We start from the raw sequence: 13,349 nt of genomic DNA on the forward strand, positions 1-13,349 counted from the left end.
CCAACATCAAAGACTGGAGTCTTAGATAACAAACAAGATAACATGCATTGTTCATAAACTAGTCAAGTTTGAAGTCTGTTGCGTAAAGTTTATTTGGGTTCAAGGGAAGGCTGGAAGCAAGTGAAAATTTAGTAGCTCCGAGACTTTAGCTCCGAAACCCTTCACAATTTGGACTCAAAGCCTAGTTATGCTGAGAACTAGCCTGGGGAAAGATTTTAAGAAGCTGTGGCTGTAACACAGCAATCACACATATTAGAGGGCCGCTCCCTCGATTTGCGGCTTGTTGACGGGCTTTGTCACCTTCCACATCCCGTTAGCTCCATCAAGCCGTATCTCCTGATTTCGTAACCGATTGCTTGCGAACACCAGTTTTAAGCAATCCACGTTTGCACTTGACGGGCCTACAGCTTCGCGCGCACAGCCGTCTCACGGCTGAAAGTTGACACCATGACACGTATCTCGCTTCCTAAGCGCTCTGAAGGCCATGACCGGCCTCCTGCCATCATTGCGCCGTCCATCCTCTCAAGCGACTTCGCCCGACTCGCCGACGAATGCAAGCGAATGGTTGACTTAGGAGCAGACTGGCTGCACGTAGACGTCATGGTCAGTTAGTAAGAACGCTTCCTTGTCCCTTACCGACAATCGAACTCATACTCGCCCCCAAGGCGCATGTCGGAGTGGCGACGGTTGGCCTGCTGACGTGTTACCTGGTTCACCTACTGAGAAAGACCCACATCTCCGAAAGTCGCTGTCGCACTTACACACCCATCCAAATGACAAAAATGACTCTCTTCTATTACAGGAAAGACTTCTGGAGGATTTTTACAGAGAGTATCTCTAACCTACCCCAACCTTCCTCGAAGGTTGCTTTCGCCCAGTGTCGACTGCTTTTGCCGCATCGCAACGGCCAAAACAGCCACGATCTACCCGCTCATCACCCACCCTGCTCCTCCGTTACCTTCCTCCTCATCCATCCTTGTCCGTTCCCTAACCGCTCGTGGCCCTCACATCTCTCCTCCCATTCCCTCACCTCCCGTAACGTCCGCAGCGAGTCCCTCCTCCATTACTCATTCTCCCCCCCTCAGCACCGTTCCCACCGCATATTCCTAATGCGCACGTCCTTAGCCCCCCCTTCAACCTCTTCCCCCTCCTTCCCCTCGTGCCCCTCGCCTTCCTTACCCCCTCTCCTCCCCTCCCGGCGAGGGCCTTCAGGACGGCCACTTTGTTCCCAACCTGACCCTGGGAGCCCCCATCGTAGCCTCGCTCCGAAAACACACGGACGCCTTCCTGGACTGCCACCTGATGACCACAAACCCGGAGCTCTGGGTCAAGGTAGGCTACACACCCTTTGCCCGGCCCTACCCGCCCGCCTGCCTGCCTGCCTTGTCTCCCGCTGCCCTGTCAGTTTGACTTTCTGTGTGAATAAAGTTTCGCGAAGCGTCTGCCAACACGATCTGAATATGCTTCACCTACTGGAACGTGTATATTTGCTGTCCTGCCAGCCTGCTTGCCTGCATGTTCGTATGTGTCCTGCCCTGCCTCATTGCACGTTTGTCTCTCTGTTCGTCTGTATGCATGTACATGAGCGCCGTCCTGGCCCTGCGTGCCGTGTCCCAGTCGGCCTTACGTAGATCCGCCAGCAACAAGACCTTGACGACCCTCGACCAGCCCCTCACCACCCCCTCACCACGTCCGTCCCCACTTATTAAACATGACCAGCCTTCCTGCATTCCGCTCCGTCCCATCCTCCGCCCAACCCCCAACCCAGCTCTCCCAAACTCCCTCCCCTCGTCAACATCTTCATCCTCTTTTTATTTAGGACTTCGCCAAGGCGGGCGCGGACATGATCACTTTCCATTTGGAAGCCGCAGCCGGACCCGGTCCTGACGACTGGCACAGCCTCGCCCCCGACCAGCCCCACCCCGCAGTGGTGGATATGTGCCACGGCGTGAGGGCCGCGGGGATGCATGTGGGTCTCGCCTTAAAACCCGCCACGCCAGTGGAGCTGGCGGTGCCGTACGTGGAGCAGGGGCTTGTGGACATGGTGCTGGTGATGACGGTGGAGCCTGGTTTCGGAGGCCAGTCCTTCATGGCGGATAAGGCGGCCAAGGCGGCTGTGCTGAGGAAGAAGTTTCCAGACCTTCTCATTCAGGTGGGTGCGTGACGTGGAAAAGTGAGGTGGGTGGGCCTTATGGGAGGTATGGGTAGATGCTAGGGGTTCAACAGGTAATACTTTACTATATGTAAGGGCATGGGGGGGCGTGGAAATTTTGCCCGATGTCTAGTACGCAATACCGTGCTTGACCAGGGTCCTCCAGTGAAAGAAGCGACGAGCGAGCGGGAAAGGTAGTAAGCGAGGAGGGTGATGGGGAGAAGGGGTCTTCCAAAAATCTGGCCTAGCTCTGCTCTGCTCTGCAGCAGCACCTAGGTCCTTCCGCCATCTCTTTCTCCTCATCCCCCTCTCCCCCTCCCACCGCATTTGGTTGGGGATGTCCCGGGGAGTCAGGTGGACGGCGGTCTGGCGCCAGCGACCGTCGACCGAGCGGCGGCCGCGGGAGCCAACGTCATTGTGGCAGGATCGGCCGTCTTTGGCGCCGCCGACCCAGGGGTCGTTATCCAGCAGTTGCGAGAGAGCGTTACGGCGGCGGCCACTAGCGGCAATGTGCCCCACTGACACGAGACAACTAGTTGCGTGCTTCAGGGACCAGGGTAGGGGATGTACGTATGTCTGCGTGCGTAGGTGCGTGCGCGTATGTGATGGGTTTTTATGTTCATCCGCTGCAACGGTTTGTGTACGGATGGTACGACCATGGTACGGCAATAATCACTCATCTTGTGTAGGAAATGACATGGTGTGCGTTGGCGGTGTCTGGTTGGATGCCACGCGGTGTCCTGCTTTGGACTTCAACTTGGGAGGTGATCCAGCAGGGTCACTGACACGGCGTGCGTTCGCTCGCATGTATACATGGCAGGACATGCAGAAAAGGCAGGAAGGGCACAGGCAGATAGGCAAACAGAAAGACAAAGAGGAACAACCTGCGTTCAAAAAGTAATATATAACAGATAGGAACATGGCAAGCGATGAGCAAGACTTTTTGACAAAAGAAGTCTCCCAAAGACCTCACCGTCCTGGAACCGACCCGCGGGTCAGTTTCAAACGCTCCACACAGCGCTGTCTTCTTTGTACCTTTTTAATAATCGCGTTCCAAGAGTACCACGTAGCTTCTTCATTCGTTTTCCTTCTTCGTCTTTTTTCTTAGACATGAGTTGCGGCAGATGCAGACGGCAAGGCGGACCTTTTCACGGGGGGCCCCTTTCAAGCACTGGCCGTCACGTTTCCAATAATAATGTCCCTTCTAGGCTTCTTCCATCCTAAAACTACGGACGTCAGCAGGCGAGCAGAGGTCACGAAAGGGAACAGCATGATGGGGCGTCTGCTCGTTTGACCCGCAAGAGAATGTACTTATCTGCTGAAGCGGTTCAGCTTCCTGTGTGTATGTTTGCTAAGTGAGTCGGGTTTTGGAAACCAGCTGGCGCGTTGTGCCCTCAAGGACAGCGAAGTCGGAGGCGGACAGCCGTGGTCCCACAAGCAGGATGAAGCCGGGGGAGAGCAAGCCCCAGATGCAGCGGGCTGACACCGCTGAATGACCCTGCAGTGAGAAGGCACGGGGGCCCAAGGGAAGCTCTACGAAATGAATACGAACTTCCGACCGAAACCCCACGTTCTTTTTATTAAAACAAGGATATTTTCCTAAAACTGGGATCAGGAAATCCAGCGCCTAGCTGTCGAGAAAGCGACGCGTCGTACTGTACACGCCGAACGTTGCTTTCCATTCTGCGCCTGGACCCAAATCGTTTTGATGTCAGGTACTTCTGAAACGTATTCAGTAAATTCAAACCTTACGCATACAGCTGCAGCGCTGGATTTCGCGTCTGACAAGAGCCGCCGTACTACTCGCGAGTAAGAAGCTAATATCGGAATGATGACATGCATGCTGAGGTTATTTGTGTGGAACGATTCCATCGAGGGCTAAACACACTTTGACTTTCGAAGTTTCAACTTCAAACGAATTTAGTTCGTTGGCTGGGCGCTTGGCGCTCGCGGCTATCCGCTGACAGTTGCTTTTACTTTTCCAGCACTTCAAGTATGAAACTTCGATGTACTGCTTCTGTCGGCGTTATCTTAGCCTGCTTAGCTTATGGCCTTGACGGCCTGCTGTGTGCTGCTGCACGTGTCGATGGTGAGCAGCTTGCCATACGGCGAAAGGATGTCCTCAGATCCAAACCAGCTGCCTTCGAAACGTCGTTCCGTAAGGACGCTAAGAGGAACCTGACGCTGCCCGAGCCAACCAGCTATGGCTACCTGGATGTCAACCCGGAGAAGGGCAGTGCTATGTACTACATGTACTTTGAGGCTCAAGAGGCTAGCCCTCATGACAAGGACGTACCTATTATACTTTGGCTTCAGGTGCGAGCCCTTAAGCTGACAGCTGTCAGTGCTCGTGGCCCAATGGGTCGCAACTTCCGACCATTCCGACTATTTACGCTCCAAGCTCGTGCATAATGTACTTATGTACTTATGTGCTTGATAATTCTCTTAGCGTTTTCTTACGTTTCAAAAATTGCATCAGCTGCAAACAAACGCTGACCTGGCGAGATAGCGGCTTGCTGCCGCGACGGGACGGGAATTCATGTGATGCTTTGGATCCAGTGCCCTCTTTAGTGCCAATCCGCACCCCCTTTCCCAACACACACTTAAGCCCCATTTCAATACACCCCCTTGCAACGTACACATACACACACATGCGCACACGCACACACATAGGCAAACACACACACAAACACACACACGCGCGCGCACGCACACGCACACACATAGGCAAACACCCACGCACGTCCCATCCCACTCCAAATCCGATCTCCACCCCTTTCCTCTTAACACACCATATCCAGGGCGGCCCAGGCTGCTCGTCCTTTTTTGGCATGCTGTACATCAACGGGCCGTACTTTGTAAACGACGACCTGACTCTGCGTCGTAACCTCGGGTCATGGAACCGCATGTACGGCATGTTGTTCATTGAGCAACCCATCGGAGTTGGCTTCAGCAAACGAGGTAGGGGTTGACTGGGTTCTCGATGCGGGGGGGAAGTGGGTTGGGTTATTGTGTCCGGTCGTACATCACATTGTTACAAGAACCACGTAAAGCTATTTGCCCGGTGGGGTTGGTGGCGGTGGCGGTGGTGCGTCGCTCGTCCGTGGCTGACTGGCTTGGCTGAGTGTACGATATACGGCGGCCTGGACAGCCGTACTGGGGTTCGATAAGCTCTCCGGGTCAGCGTTATAAACCTGTGGGAAGGGAGGGGAAGGAGAGGTGAGATGGGGTGGCTGATGTATGCATGAGTATATACATATACTATATATACACTATATATACATAATACACATATACTTGTGTGTGCATGCATGTATGTATGTATGTATCTATGTATGTGTGTTTTGTCTCAGGCCCCTCCCAACCCCCACCCTCCCTACCCCAACCCCTGCCTTCCCTACCCGTATCCCCTCGTACCCTCCCTGGAGCCAGGCAGCGCCTCCATACCCGACAACGAGCTCGACGTCGCCTGGGACCTGTACCGGGCGCTGCAGTCCTTCTACCGCACGGACCCGGAGCTACAGAGCCGGCCGCTGATCATTACGGGGGAGGTACGTACGGGAGAGAGGTCGTCGTACACCAAACGGACTGCGAGTTCGTCCTTGTGTCCTGCGTCCTGTGTTCGCCCTGTGTCGACTAAGAGCACACGCCGTCACCACACCCCCTCCTTTGCGGCCCACCCTCTTCGCCCCCATCTCCCCCCCACCTCCCCCCCCTACCTTCCCCCCAACCTTGCCCCCAACCTTCCCCCCTACCTTGCCCCCCACCTCACTCACACAGAGCTATGCTGGCAAGTACGTGCCCTCCATCTCCCACTTCATTTTGCAGGTGTGTATGTATGTGTGTGTTGGGGGGTTGTTTGGGGGGGGAGGTTGGGGGTGTTGGAGTTGGAGGTGGTGGGCGGAAGGATAACTCCTTGGGCTAAATGGTGTGTGTGTATGTCTATGTGTATGTATGTATGTGCGTGGACACAACGAGCTCGTTAGTGCATACGAAGAGGGACACAGGGCAGATGGACAGACAGATCGACAGCATACATACATACATACATGCATGCTTAGGTTTGGCACTACTGGTAACGCGTGACCATTGCCCCCGGGAGATCCCGGGATCGAGACCTGTCAAGGTCAAAAATTCTTCCGGCGGTGGAAGGTAAAGTGCCCCTAGCCGGTGGATGGTGGTGACCTGGGATAATGTTGACTCGCGAGCCGAACAGAAATGGAGTTGGGTCGCCGTCGATCCGGCAGATTCCGTTGGATGCCGGTGGTGGATGCGGAATCTATGTTACCCACTGAGAGGTTGACTAGGGTGACTGGATGAGGGTGCCCCGAAATACCGGGGAAGGCAGGGTTTCGCCGGGTAGCGGCCTCGGGTGAAGATACACCCCCCTGTTTCACACATGGGTAAGGAAGCAAGGAAGTTCAAAGGGTGGGGTTTACGGTCCAAAAAGGATTCCCTCCCACCCTCCGATTTGGCGGTCGAAATGCTGTGGCGCAGTCCGTGGTGTGGCGGTGCGGGTGTGCAGCGAATGCTGACCAGGCTAACCAGGAGCACCTGGCGGATAGACAAACAGACAGGTAGGCCTTGGCGTCCCCTACCTTCCCACGACCGGCCGGCATCCCCCCCCCCCGCCGCGCTCCTCTCCCCCCTTCCCACACCCCCTCCCCTCCTCTTTGCCCTTCCTCCCCTCCCCTTTTCCTCTCCTCCTTCCCTCCCCTCGTCCCCTCCCCGCCTCATTCTACTGCTTTTCTTCCGCTCTTACGTTTTTAGTCTTGGCGGCTAGGTAGGTAGGTTTCCGCGGTCATCATCATTACATCAGCCCGAGGTCGCCGCCTTGAAAACCGCCGTCAAAATCAGTTCGGCTTCTTGTACACTCTTTCCTTGGCAGCAGCTTCACTCGTTGTTCGTGGTTCGTCTTTCCCCTCCCCGCCCCACCCCCCCAGGCTTATGCCCGTGCCAGTGGTTTTGAGGACCAGCTACATCACCCTAGGAAGCTGAGTCAGCACGTGGAGGCCCCCGTCTTCACATTGGGGGGCCTTGCGGTTGGGAACGGATTTACGGGTGTGGTGAAGGGGAGGGGAGGGGGAGGGGGAGGGGGGGAGGGGGAGGGGGAGGGACAGGGACGGGGGGAGAGCGGGGCCGGAGAGTTTTGGGAGCGGCTGAGGCGACGTGGACGGCTGCTTTTAAATGTTAAGGCCTTAGGACATGCAGGGGTGCGCGTGTCTGTCTGTCTGTATGTATTTATGTCGTGAATTTACAGGACAGTAGGCACTTTTTCCTTAACCCCCTGCCATAATGCAGGACCGCAGGATCCTAAACGCATCGCAGGAATGGCGGTAGTAAACTCCACAGAAAGCAGTTGGTTCGTTGCTTTTGGTGGCGATAATTGGCTCCGGCTTCTCCGGCAACATTTAGCTCCCGCCCTCCATCATCGACTTGACAACCCTTCCAAAAAAACATCCTCTACAGACGCGGAGACGCAAACTGCCGTACAAGCTGAGGTGGCCTGGGGAATGGGCCTTATTGACACGGTTCAAAGGCGCGTGGCGGAGGGTATGCAGCAAGAGATCATTGAGTTGGTGGGTTGAGGTGGGAGGGGGGAAAGGGGGGTTAAGAGGGTTAAGCGGTTAAGGGACCGAAACGGCTATGCGGTACACATACATACATATACATACATACAGACAGACAGACAGACAGACAGACAGTCATTTCCACTTTGGCCTTCATCTCGGTGTACGACAGGTCCGGAGTCGGGAGTGGCGGGCCGCCCGCAACAAGAGCGATGCGCTTCTGCGGTACATCAGTACGGCAGGAGGAGCTGCCACATTGGAGGATGTACGGCGGTGAGGAGTAACACGTGTACGCCGTATACATGTTTGTGTGTTTGCCCCGGTGCAATTTGGGTCAAAAACGTGTCTATCTATCTATAGCGAGTGTGTGTGTGTATGTATTTGTTTACCCGCATGTCCCAACGACGACCGTGTGCCCAAGGAGGGGCGGGGCCCTATGTTTCTTACGTGTCTTAAGAGGCCTATAAGGCCCTCCTCAATCACCGAGGAGGAGAAGGGCCTCCCAGTGGGCGGTAATTCTTCTCTCTTCCCGCCAAAACTTCCCCTGCCTTCCCCCCTCCTTCCCCCCTCCTTATGACACCGGCAGCTGTTTCCTATTGGGCCGTACACATCCAAAAACACATCCCCCCTCCTCCCCTCCTTCCCTCATAATTTCCCCCTCGCCGTCCCGGCACTCCCGCCCCTGTACGAACCACCTACCTGCTGTACAGCAACACCGGGTACGACTCCCGCAACCAGGTGGATGAGTACCTGAACTCGCCCCCCTTGCGACAGCTGCTCGCCCCCTCGGGGGTGCCGCCCGCATCGGACTTGGCGTGGGAGAGCTGCTCGGGGGAGGTGGATGCGGTGATGGGACACGACGTCATGAAGAGCGTCAAGGGGTTGGTGTCAGACCTACTGCAGTACAAACCCGTACTGCTGTACCAGGTTTGTGAGGGTTTGGGCGCGTGGGCGGCGGCGCGAGAGTTGTTGAGATGTGGTGGTGGTGGTGGTGGCGATGATGGTGGTGGTGCTGACTATCCATGTACAGCTATGTGTACCTATTTTGCGCCGGGTTATGGTAGCGGCCCGTCTAGTTTGTTGGTTTGGGCGTCAGTGGGCAGTTGCTTATTCGTTTTTTGCACCATGTGACGCGCTCCCCCCCTCCCCCTCCTTCTCCTTCGTAACTCCTGCCCCTCCCCCACGCCGTCCCGCTCCCCCTCCCCAACCCCCCAGGGCCAGTGGGATGCGGAGTGCGGGGTGGGATCCAACGATGCGTGGATCCATACCCTGCAATGGCACGGACACGGCGGGTTCACGGCCGCGCCGCGGAAGTGGGTTTGCACGTGTGGGGGGTACAGGGTGTGTGGGTAGCATGTAGGTAGGTAGGTATGTATGTAGGTAGCATACGCCCCCGGACTGGGGACGAGCGTACGGCAGGGTCCAGTAACATGCGCTCCGCCGGACCGCCAACCGAACGCCAACCGAACGCGCCACGAGAAGGAGGTTAAACATATTATACATTATATTATATTTACGATTATGATTGTGTCTCCTTATGGATTTTGTCTTGTGTCATGAGCCGGACGCCTTGCCGAATTCCTCGGCCCGACCCCTTGCACGTCCTCTGAAATCTGAAAGATAATTGAAATTAATTGAAATATCTGTGTTGAAATAAGTTTGGTTAAGTTTAAAGGTTGAAAAGTGGGTCAAGTAACCGTCTTAAGCCGAAAGCCGAAAGCCAACCAGTCAGCTTTGATAAATAGAAACTAATAACACTACTGATGGGCGACGGGGCCGGTCGATGAGGCCTTCGAAGGCCGCGTTGTCGCGATGCAGTCTCTTGGGGTACAGCGGCCGTCGCCCGTCTGGATAGCCGGCCGGGGAGATGGCCTAACCTTTATCTGACACGCTGACACGCCTAGCGCGGGGCACGGGGGCGCGGGGCACGGGGCGCCCCCCCTACTTGGGGGGTAGGCACCTCCCAGTAGGTGCCCCTGCGTGTCCGTATGCCCGGAATCTCGCCAGCCCCTGCTTTCCCCCATGCGCCGCGCGTACCTACAGCTGCGTTATGATTATATGCATGCATGGGCTGCGGCGAATCGGCGCGCGAAGCCCCGGCGGGACCGAAATGGGACCTTACGTGTTCCTGACCCGCCTAGCCTCCTGCCGCCTGCGTGTCCGTATCCCCGATTCCTCGCCAGCCCCTGCTTTCCCCCATGCGCCGCGCCTACCTACAGCTGCGTTATGATTATATGCATGCATGGGCTGCGGCGAATCGGCGCGCGAAGCCCCGGCGGGACCGAAATGGGACCTTACGTGTTCCTGACCCGCCTAGCCTCCTGCCGCCTGCGTGTCCGTATGCCCGGATTCCTCGCCAGCCCCCATGAGCCGCGCCTACCTACAGCTGCGTTATGATTATATGCATGCATGGGCTGCGGCGAATCGGCGCGCGAAGCCCCGGCGGGACCGAAATGGGACCTTACGTGTTCCTGACCCGCCTAGCCTCCTGCCGCCTGCGTGTCCGTATGCCCGATTCCTCGCCAGCCCCTGCTTTCCCCCATGAGCCGCGCCTACCTACAGCTGCGTTATGATTATATGCATGCATGGGCTGCGGCGAATCGGCGCGCGAAGCCCCGGCGGGACCGAAATGGGACCTTACGTGTTCCTGACCCGCCTAGCCTCCTGCCGCCTGCGTGTCCGTATCCCCGATTCCTCGCCAGCCCCTGCTTTCCCCCATGAGCCGCGCCTACCTACAGCAGTGTTATGATTATATGCATGCATGGGCTGCGGCGAATCGGCGCGCGAAGCCCCGGCGGGACCGAAATGGGACCTTACGTGTTCCTGACCCGCCTAGCCTCCTGCCGCCTGCGTGTCCGTATCCCCGATTCCTCGCCAGCCCCTGCTTTCCCCCATGAGCCGCGCCTACCTACAGCAGTGTTATGATTATATGCATGCATGGGCTGCGGCGAATCGGCGCGCGAAGCCCCGGCGGGACCGAAATGGGACCTTACGTGTTCCTGACCCGCCTAGCCTCCTGCCGCCTGCGTGTCCGTATCCCCGATTCCTCGCCAGCCCCTGCTTTCCCCCATGAGCCGCGCCTACCTACAGCAGTGTTATGATTATATGCATGCATGGGCTGCGGCGAATCGGCGCGCGAAGCCCCGGCGGGACCGAAATGGGACCTTACGTGTTCCTGACCCGCCTAGCCTCCTGCCGCCTGCGTGTCCGTATCCCCGATTCCTCGCCAGCCCCTGCTTTCCCCCATGAGCCGCGCCTACCTACAGCAGTGTTATGATTATATGCATGCATGGGCTGCGGCGAATCGGCGCGCGAAGCCCCGGCGGGACCGAAATGGGACCTTACGTGTTCCTGACCTGCCTAGCCTCCTGCCGCCTGCGTGTCCGTATCCCCGATTCCTCGCCAGCCCCTGCTTTCCCCCATGAGCCGCGCCTACCTACAGCAGTGTTATGATTATATGCATGCATGGGCTGCGGGCGAATCGGCGCGCGAAGCCCCGGCGGGACCGAAATGGGACCTTACGTGTTCCTGACCCGCCTAGCCTCCTGCCGCCTGCGTGTCCGTATCCCGATTCCTCGCCAGCCCCTGCTTTCCCCCATGAGCCGCGCGTACCTACAGCTGCGTTATGATTATATGCATGCATGGGCTGCGGCGAATCGGCGCGCGAAGCCCCGGCGGGACCGAAATGGGACCTTACGTGTTCCTGACCCGCCTAGCCTCCTGCCGCATGCGTGTCCGTATGCCCGATTCCTCGCCAGCCCCTGCTTTCCCCCATGAGCCGCGCGTACCTACAGCAGTGTTATGATTATATGCATGCATGGGCTGCGGCGAATCGGCGCGCGAAGCCCCGGCGGGACCGAAATGGGACCTTACGTGTTCCTGACCCGCCTAGCCTCCTGCCGCCTGCGTGTCCGTATGCCCCGATTCCTCGCCAGCCCCTGCTTTCCCCCATGAGCCGCGCCTACCTACAGCAGTGTTATGATTATATGCATGCATGGGCTGCGGCGAATCGGCGCGCGAAGCCCCGGCGGGACCGAAATGGGACCCCTGTTCCTGACCCGCCTAGCCTCCTGCCGCCTGCGTGTCCGTATCCCCGATTCCTCGCCAGCCCCTGCTTTCCCCCATGAGCCGTGCCTACCTACAGCTGCGTTATGATTATATGCATGCATGGGCTGCGGCGAATCGGCGCGCGAAGCCCCGGCGGGACCGAAATGGGACCCCTGGGACAGCCAAGAGTGTATCTGCCGCCAAGGCCACATTGCCGGATGGTTGCAAAGACTCGCCTCTCTGCTTCAAGAGCGTCATCTGTTTCCCGCTCCAAGGCTCTGTTTCCTGCTGCTAACGTTCAAAGGCGAGGTCCCCGACGGCCGCAAAACACTCTAAATCAATTATACCATCAAAATCTTTACTGCGTCTTCATTGTAAAAATTAGCTGGATCATAGCAAACAGGGCGTCTTCAGGGGTTGACAGTGGACATCTCTTGGCGTAGCCGCGCAAACTGTCATTGCATAAATGTCTTTATTCCCTTCATAATGCGAAGCAGGATAATTAGAAATATGCAAAGTTCGTTAAGCAGCCCCTCGCACAAATGTGTCCGGTCGTACTTCGCGAATAAACAGTTCGTACATCGTCCCAAAAGAGTCAGGAGCGAATTTTGCCGCGCAGATGCGCGCGTGCGATTCGCAAAATGCGCCTGTACAAGTGTATATAAATTTTCTTGGCGGAAAAGGACCAGGTGCGCCAGCGCGTTGCGCAGGTGGGCATGTTGGCCATAGCCGCACGCGGCATGCAGGCTGGACTATTGCGTGGATGCTTTGCAGTAACTAAAAGCACCGAAAGCATACGTCGTAGCTTGCAACTCTGGGCTCGTGAAACTGCCGCGGAAGATGAAGCGCTGGCGAAGAGGCAGCACCTTGTTCAGAGTAAAGTCAAATTACAAAGTTGCGCAAAGTATAACATACAGAGTAAACTTAATTAAACATAAGAACAGATAAGACGTTTAGAGCCTTGTCGGTGACAAGGACGCCGCTGTTGGCTTGGAACAGCTATTTGCTGTGCATAGGGACGTGCCCGCGTTAGCCGTGTTGCAACAGCTCAGGATGGATTTCAGCCAGCAACAGCCTCAAGAGCTGCTGCACAACCACCGGGAATGTCTTCAGTTGGGCACGTGTAGTTTTGGTCGGCGGGGTCGAGCAACGTACGCAATTGCAATGCGCACAGAAACCAAGGTGCAGCGTTCTGTAACATCGCCAACATATCCGGTACGCGGTGGCAGGCTTGCCGAGCACGAAATGAAGGGGGGGTCGCATCTCACCATTCAACTAAGCATGCATGTGCTCGGTTGAATGCTCGGTAGCGTGCGAGTTTACCCCTATCAGGATGTTTGTTTGCATATCCCTCCAAGCGGAGGGCTTGCACCTATGCTGATGTTCGTTCCAAGAAGTGAACTGAGGACTGATGCTACGGTGAAAGATTTGCACGTAAATTCGCCCGTGCAATGCAACGCCCTGTAACTCGCTTACGCTAATCTCACATTCCCAGCCTGGCCACATTCTCTTCCTCGCAAACGTACTTGGGCACCTTACAATCCAACACCATACGTGCTTGAAAACGCGGGCAGCTGCTC

General features: G+C 56.7%; 2 protein-coding genes across 2 annotated transcripts in view; both read left to right on the forward strand.

The window, feature by feature from the left end:
* Nucleotides 1-224: 224 nt before the first annotated feature.
* Nucleotides 225-2,674, forward strand: VOLCADRAFT_109319 (uncharacterized protein; the record flags this gene model as incomplete). The annotated part of the gene is made up of 4 exons (XM_002955552.1): nucleotides 225-603; nucleotides 1,213-1,332; nucleotides 1,820-2,152; nucleotides 2,507-2,674. Exons 1-4 carry the CDS (start codon nucleotides 448-450, stop codon nucleotides 2,672-2,674), a joined length of 777 nt encoding a protein of 258 aa, XP_002955598.1. The 5' UTR covers nucleotides 225-447.
* Nucleotides 2,675-4,147: 1,473 nt separating this feature from the next.
* VOLCADRAFT_66092 (uncharacterized protein) overlaps nucleotides 4,148-13,349 on the forward strand; it is a gene marked incomplete at both ends in the record, with an annotated part of 12,601 nt that continues 3,399 nt past the window's right edge. The window contains 9 exons of the mRNA XM_002955553.1: nucleotides 4,148-4,468; nucleotides 4,954-5,113; nucleotides 5,585-5,703; nucleotides 5,933-5,988; nucleotides 7,143-7,213; nucleotides 7,622-7,731; nucleotides 7,895-7,995; nucleotides 8,433-8,649; nucleotides 8,938-9,035. Of these exons, the coding sequence (XP_002955599.1) occupies nucleotides 4,148-4,468; nucleotides 4,954-5,113; nucleotides 5,585-5,703; nucleotides 5,933-5,988; nucleotides 7,143-7,213; nucleotides 7,622-7,731; nucleotides 7,895-7,995; nucleotides 8,433-8,649; nucleotides 8,938-9,035 (1,253 nt within the window). The remainder of the gene's footprint in view (nucleotides 4,469-4,953; nucleotides 5,114-5,584; nucleotides 5,704-5,932; nucleotides 5,989-7,142; nucleotides 7,214-7,621; nucleotides 7,732-7,894; nucleotides 7,996-8,432; nucleotides 8,650-8,937; nucleotides 9,036-13,349) is intronic.

This window comes from Volvox carteri, assembly GCF_000143455.1.
Source record: "Volvox carteri f. nagariensis unplaced genomic scaffold VOLCAscaffold_53, whole genome shotgun sequence".
Lineage (NCBI taxonomy): Eukaryota > Viridiplantae > Chlorophyta > Chlorophyceae > Chlamydomonadales > Volvocaceae > Volvox > Volvox carteri.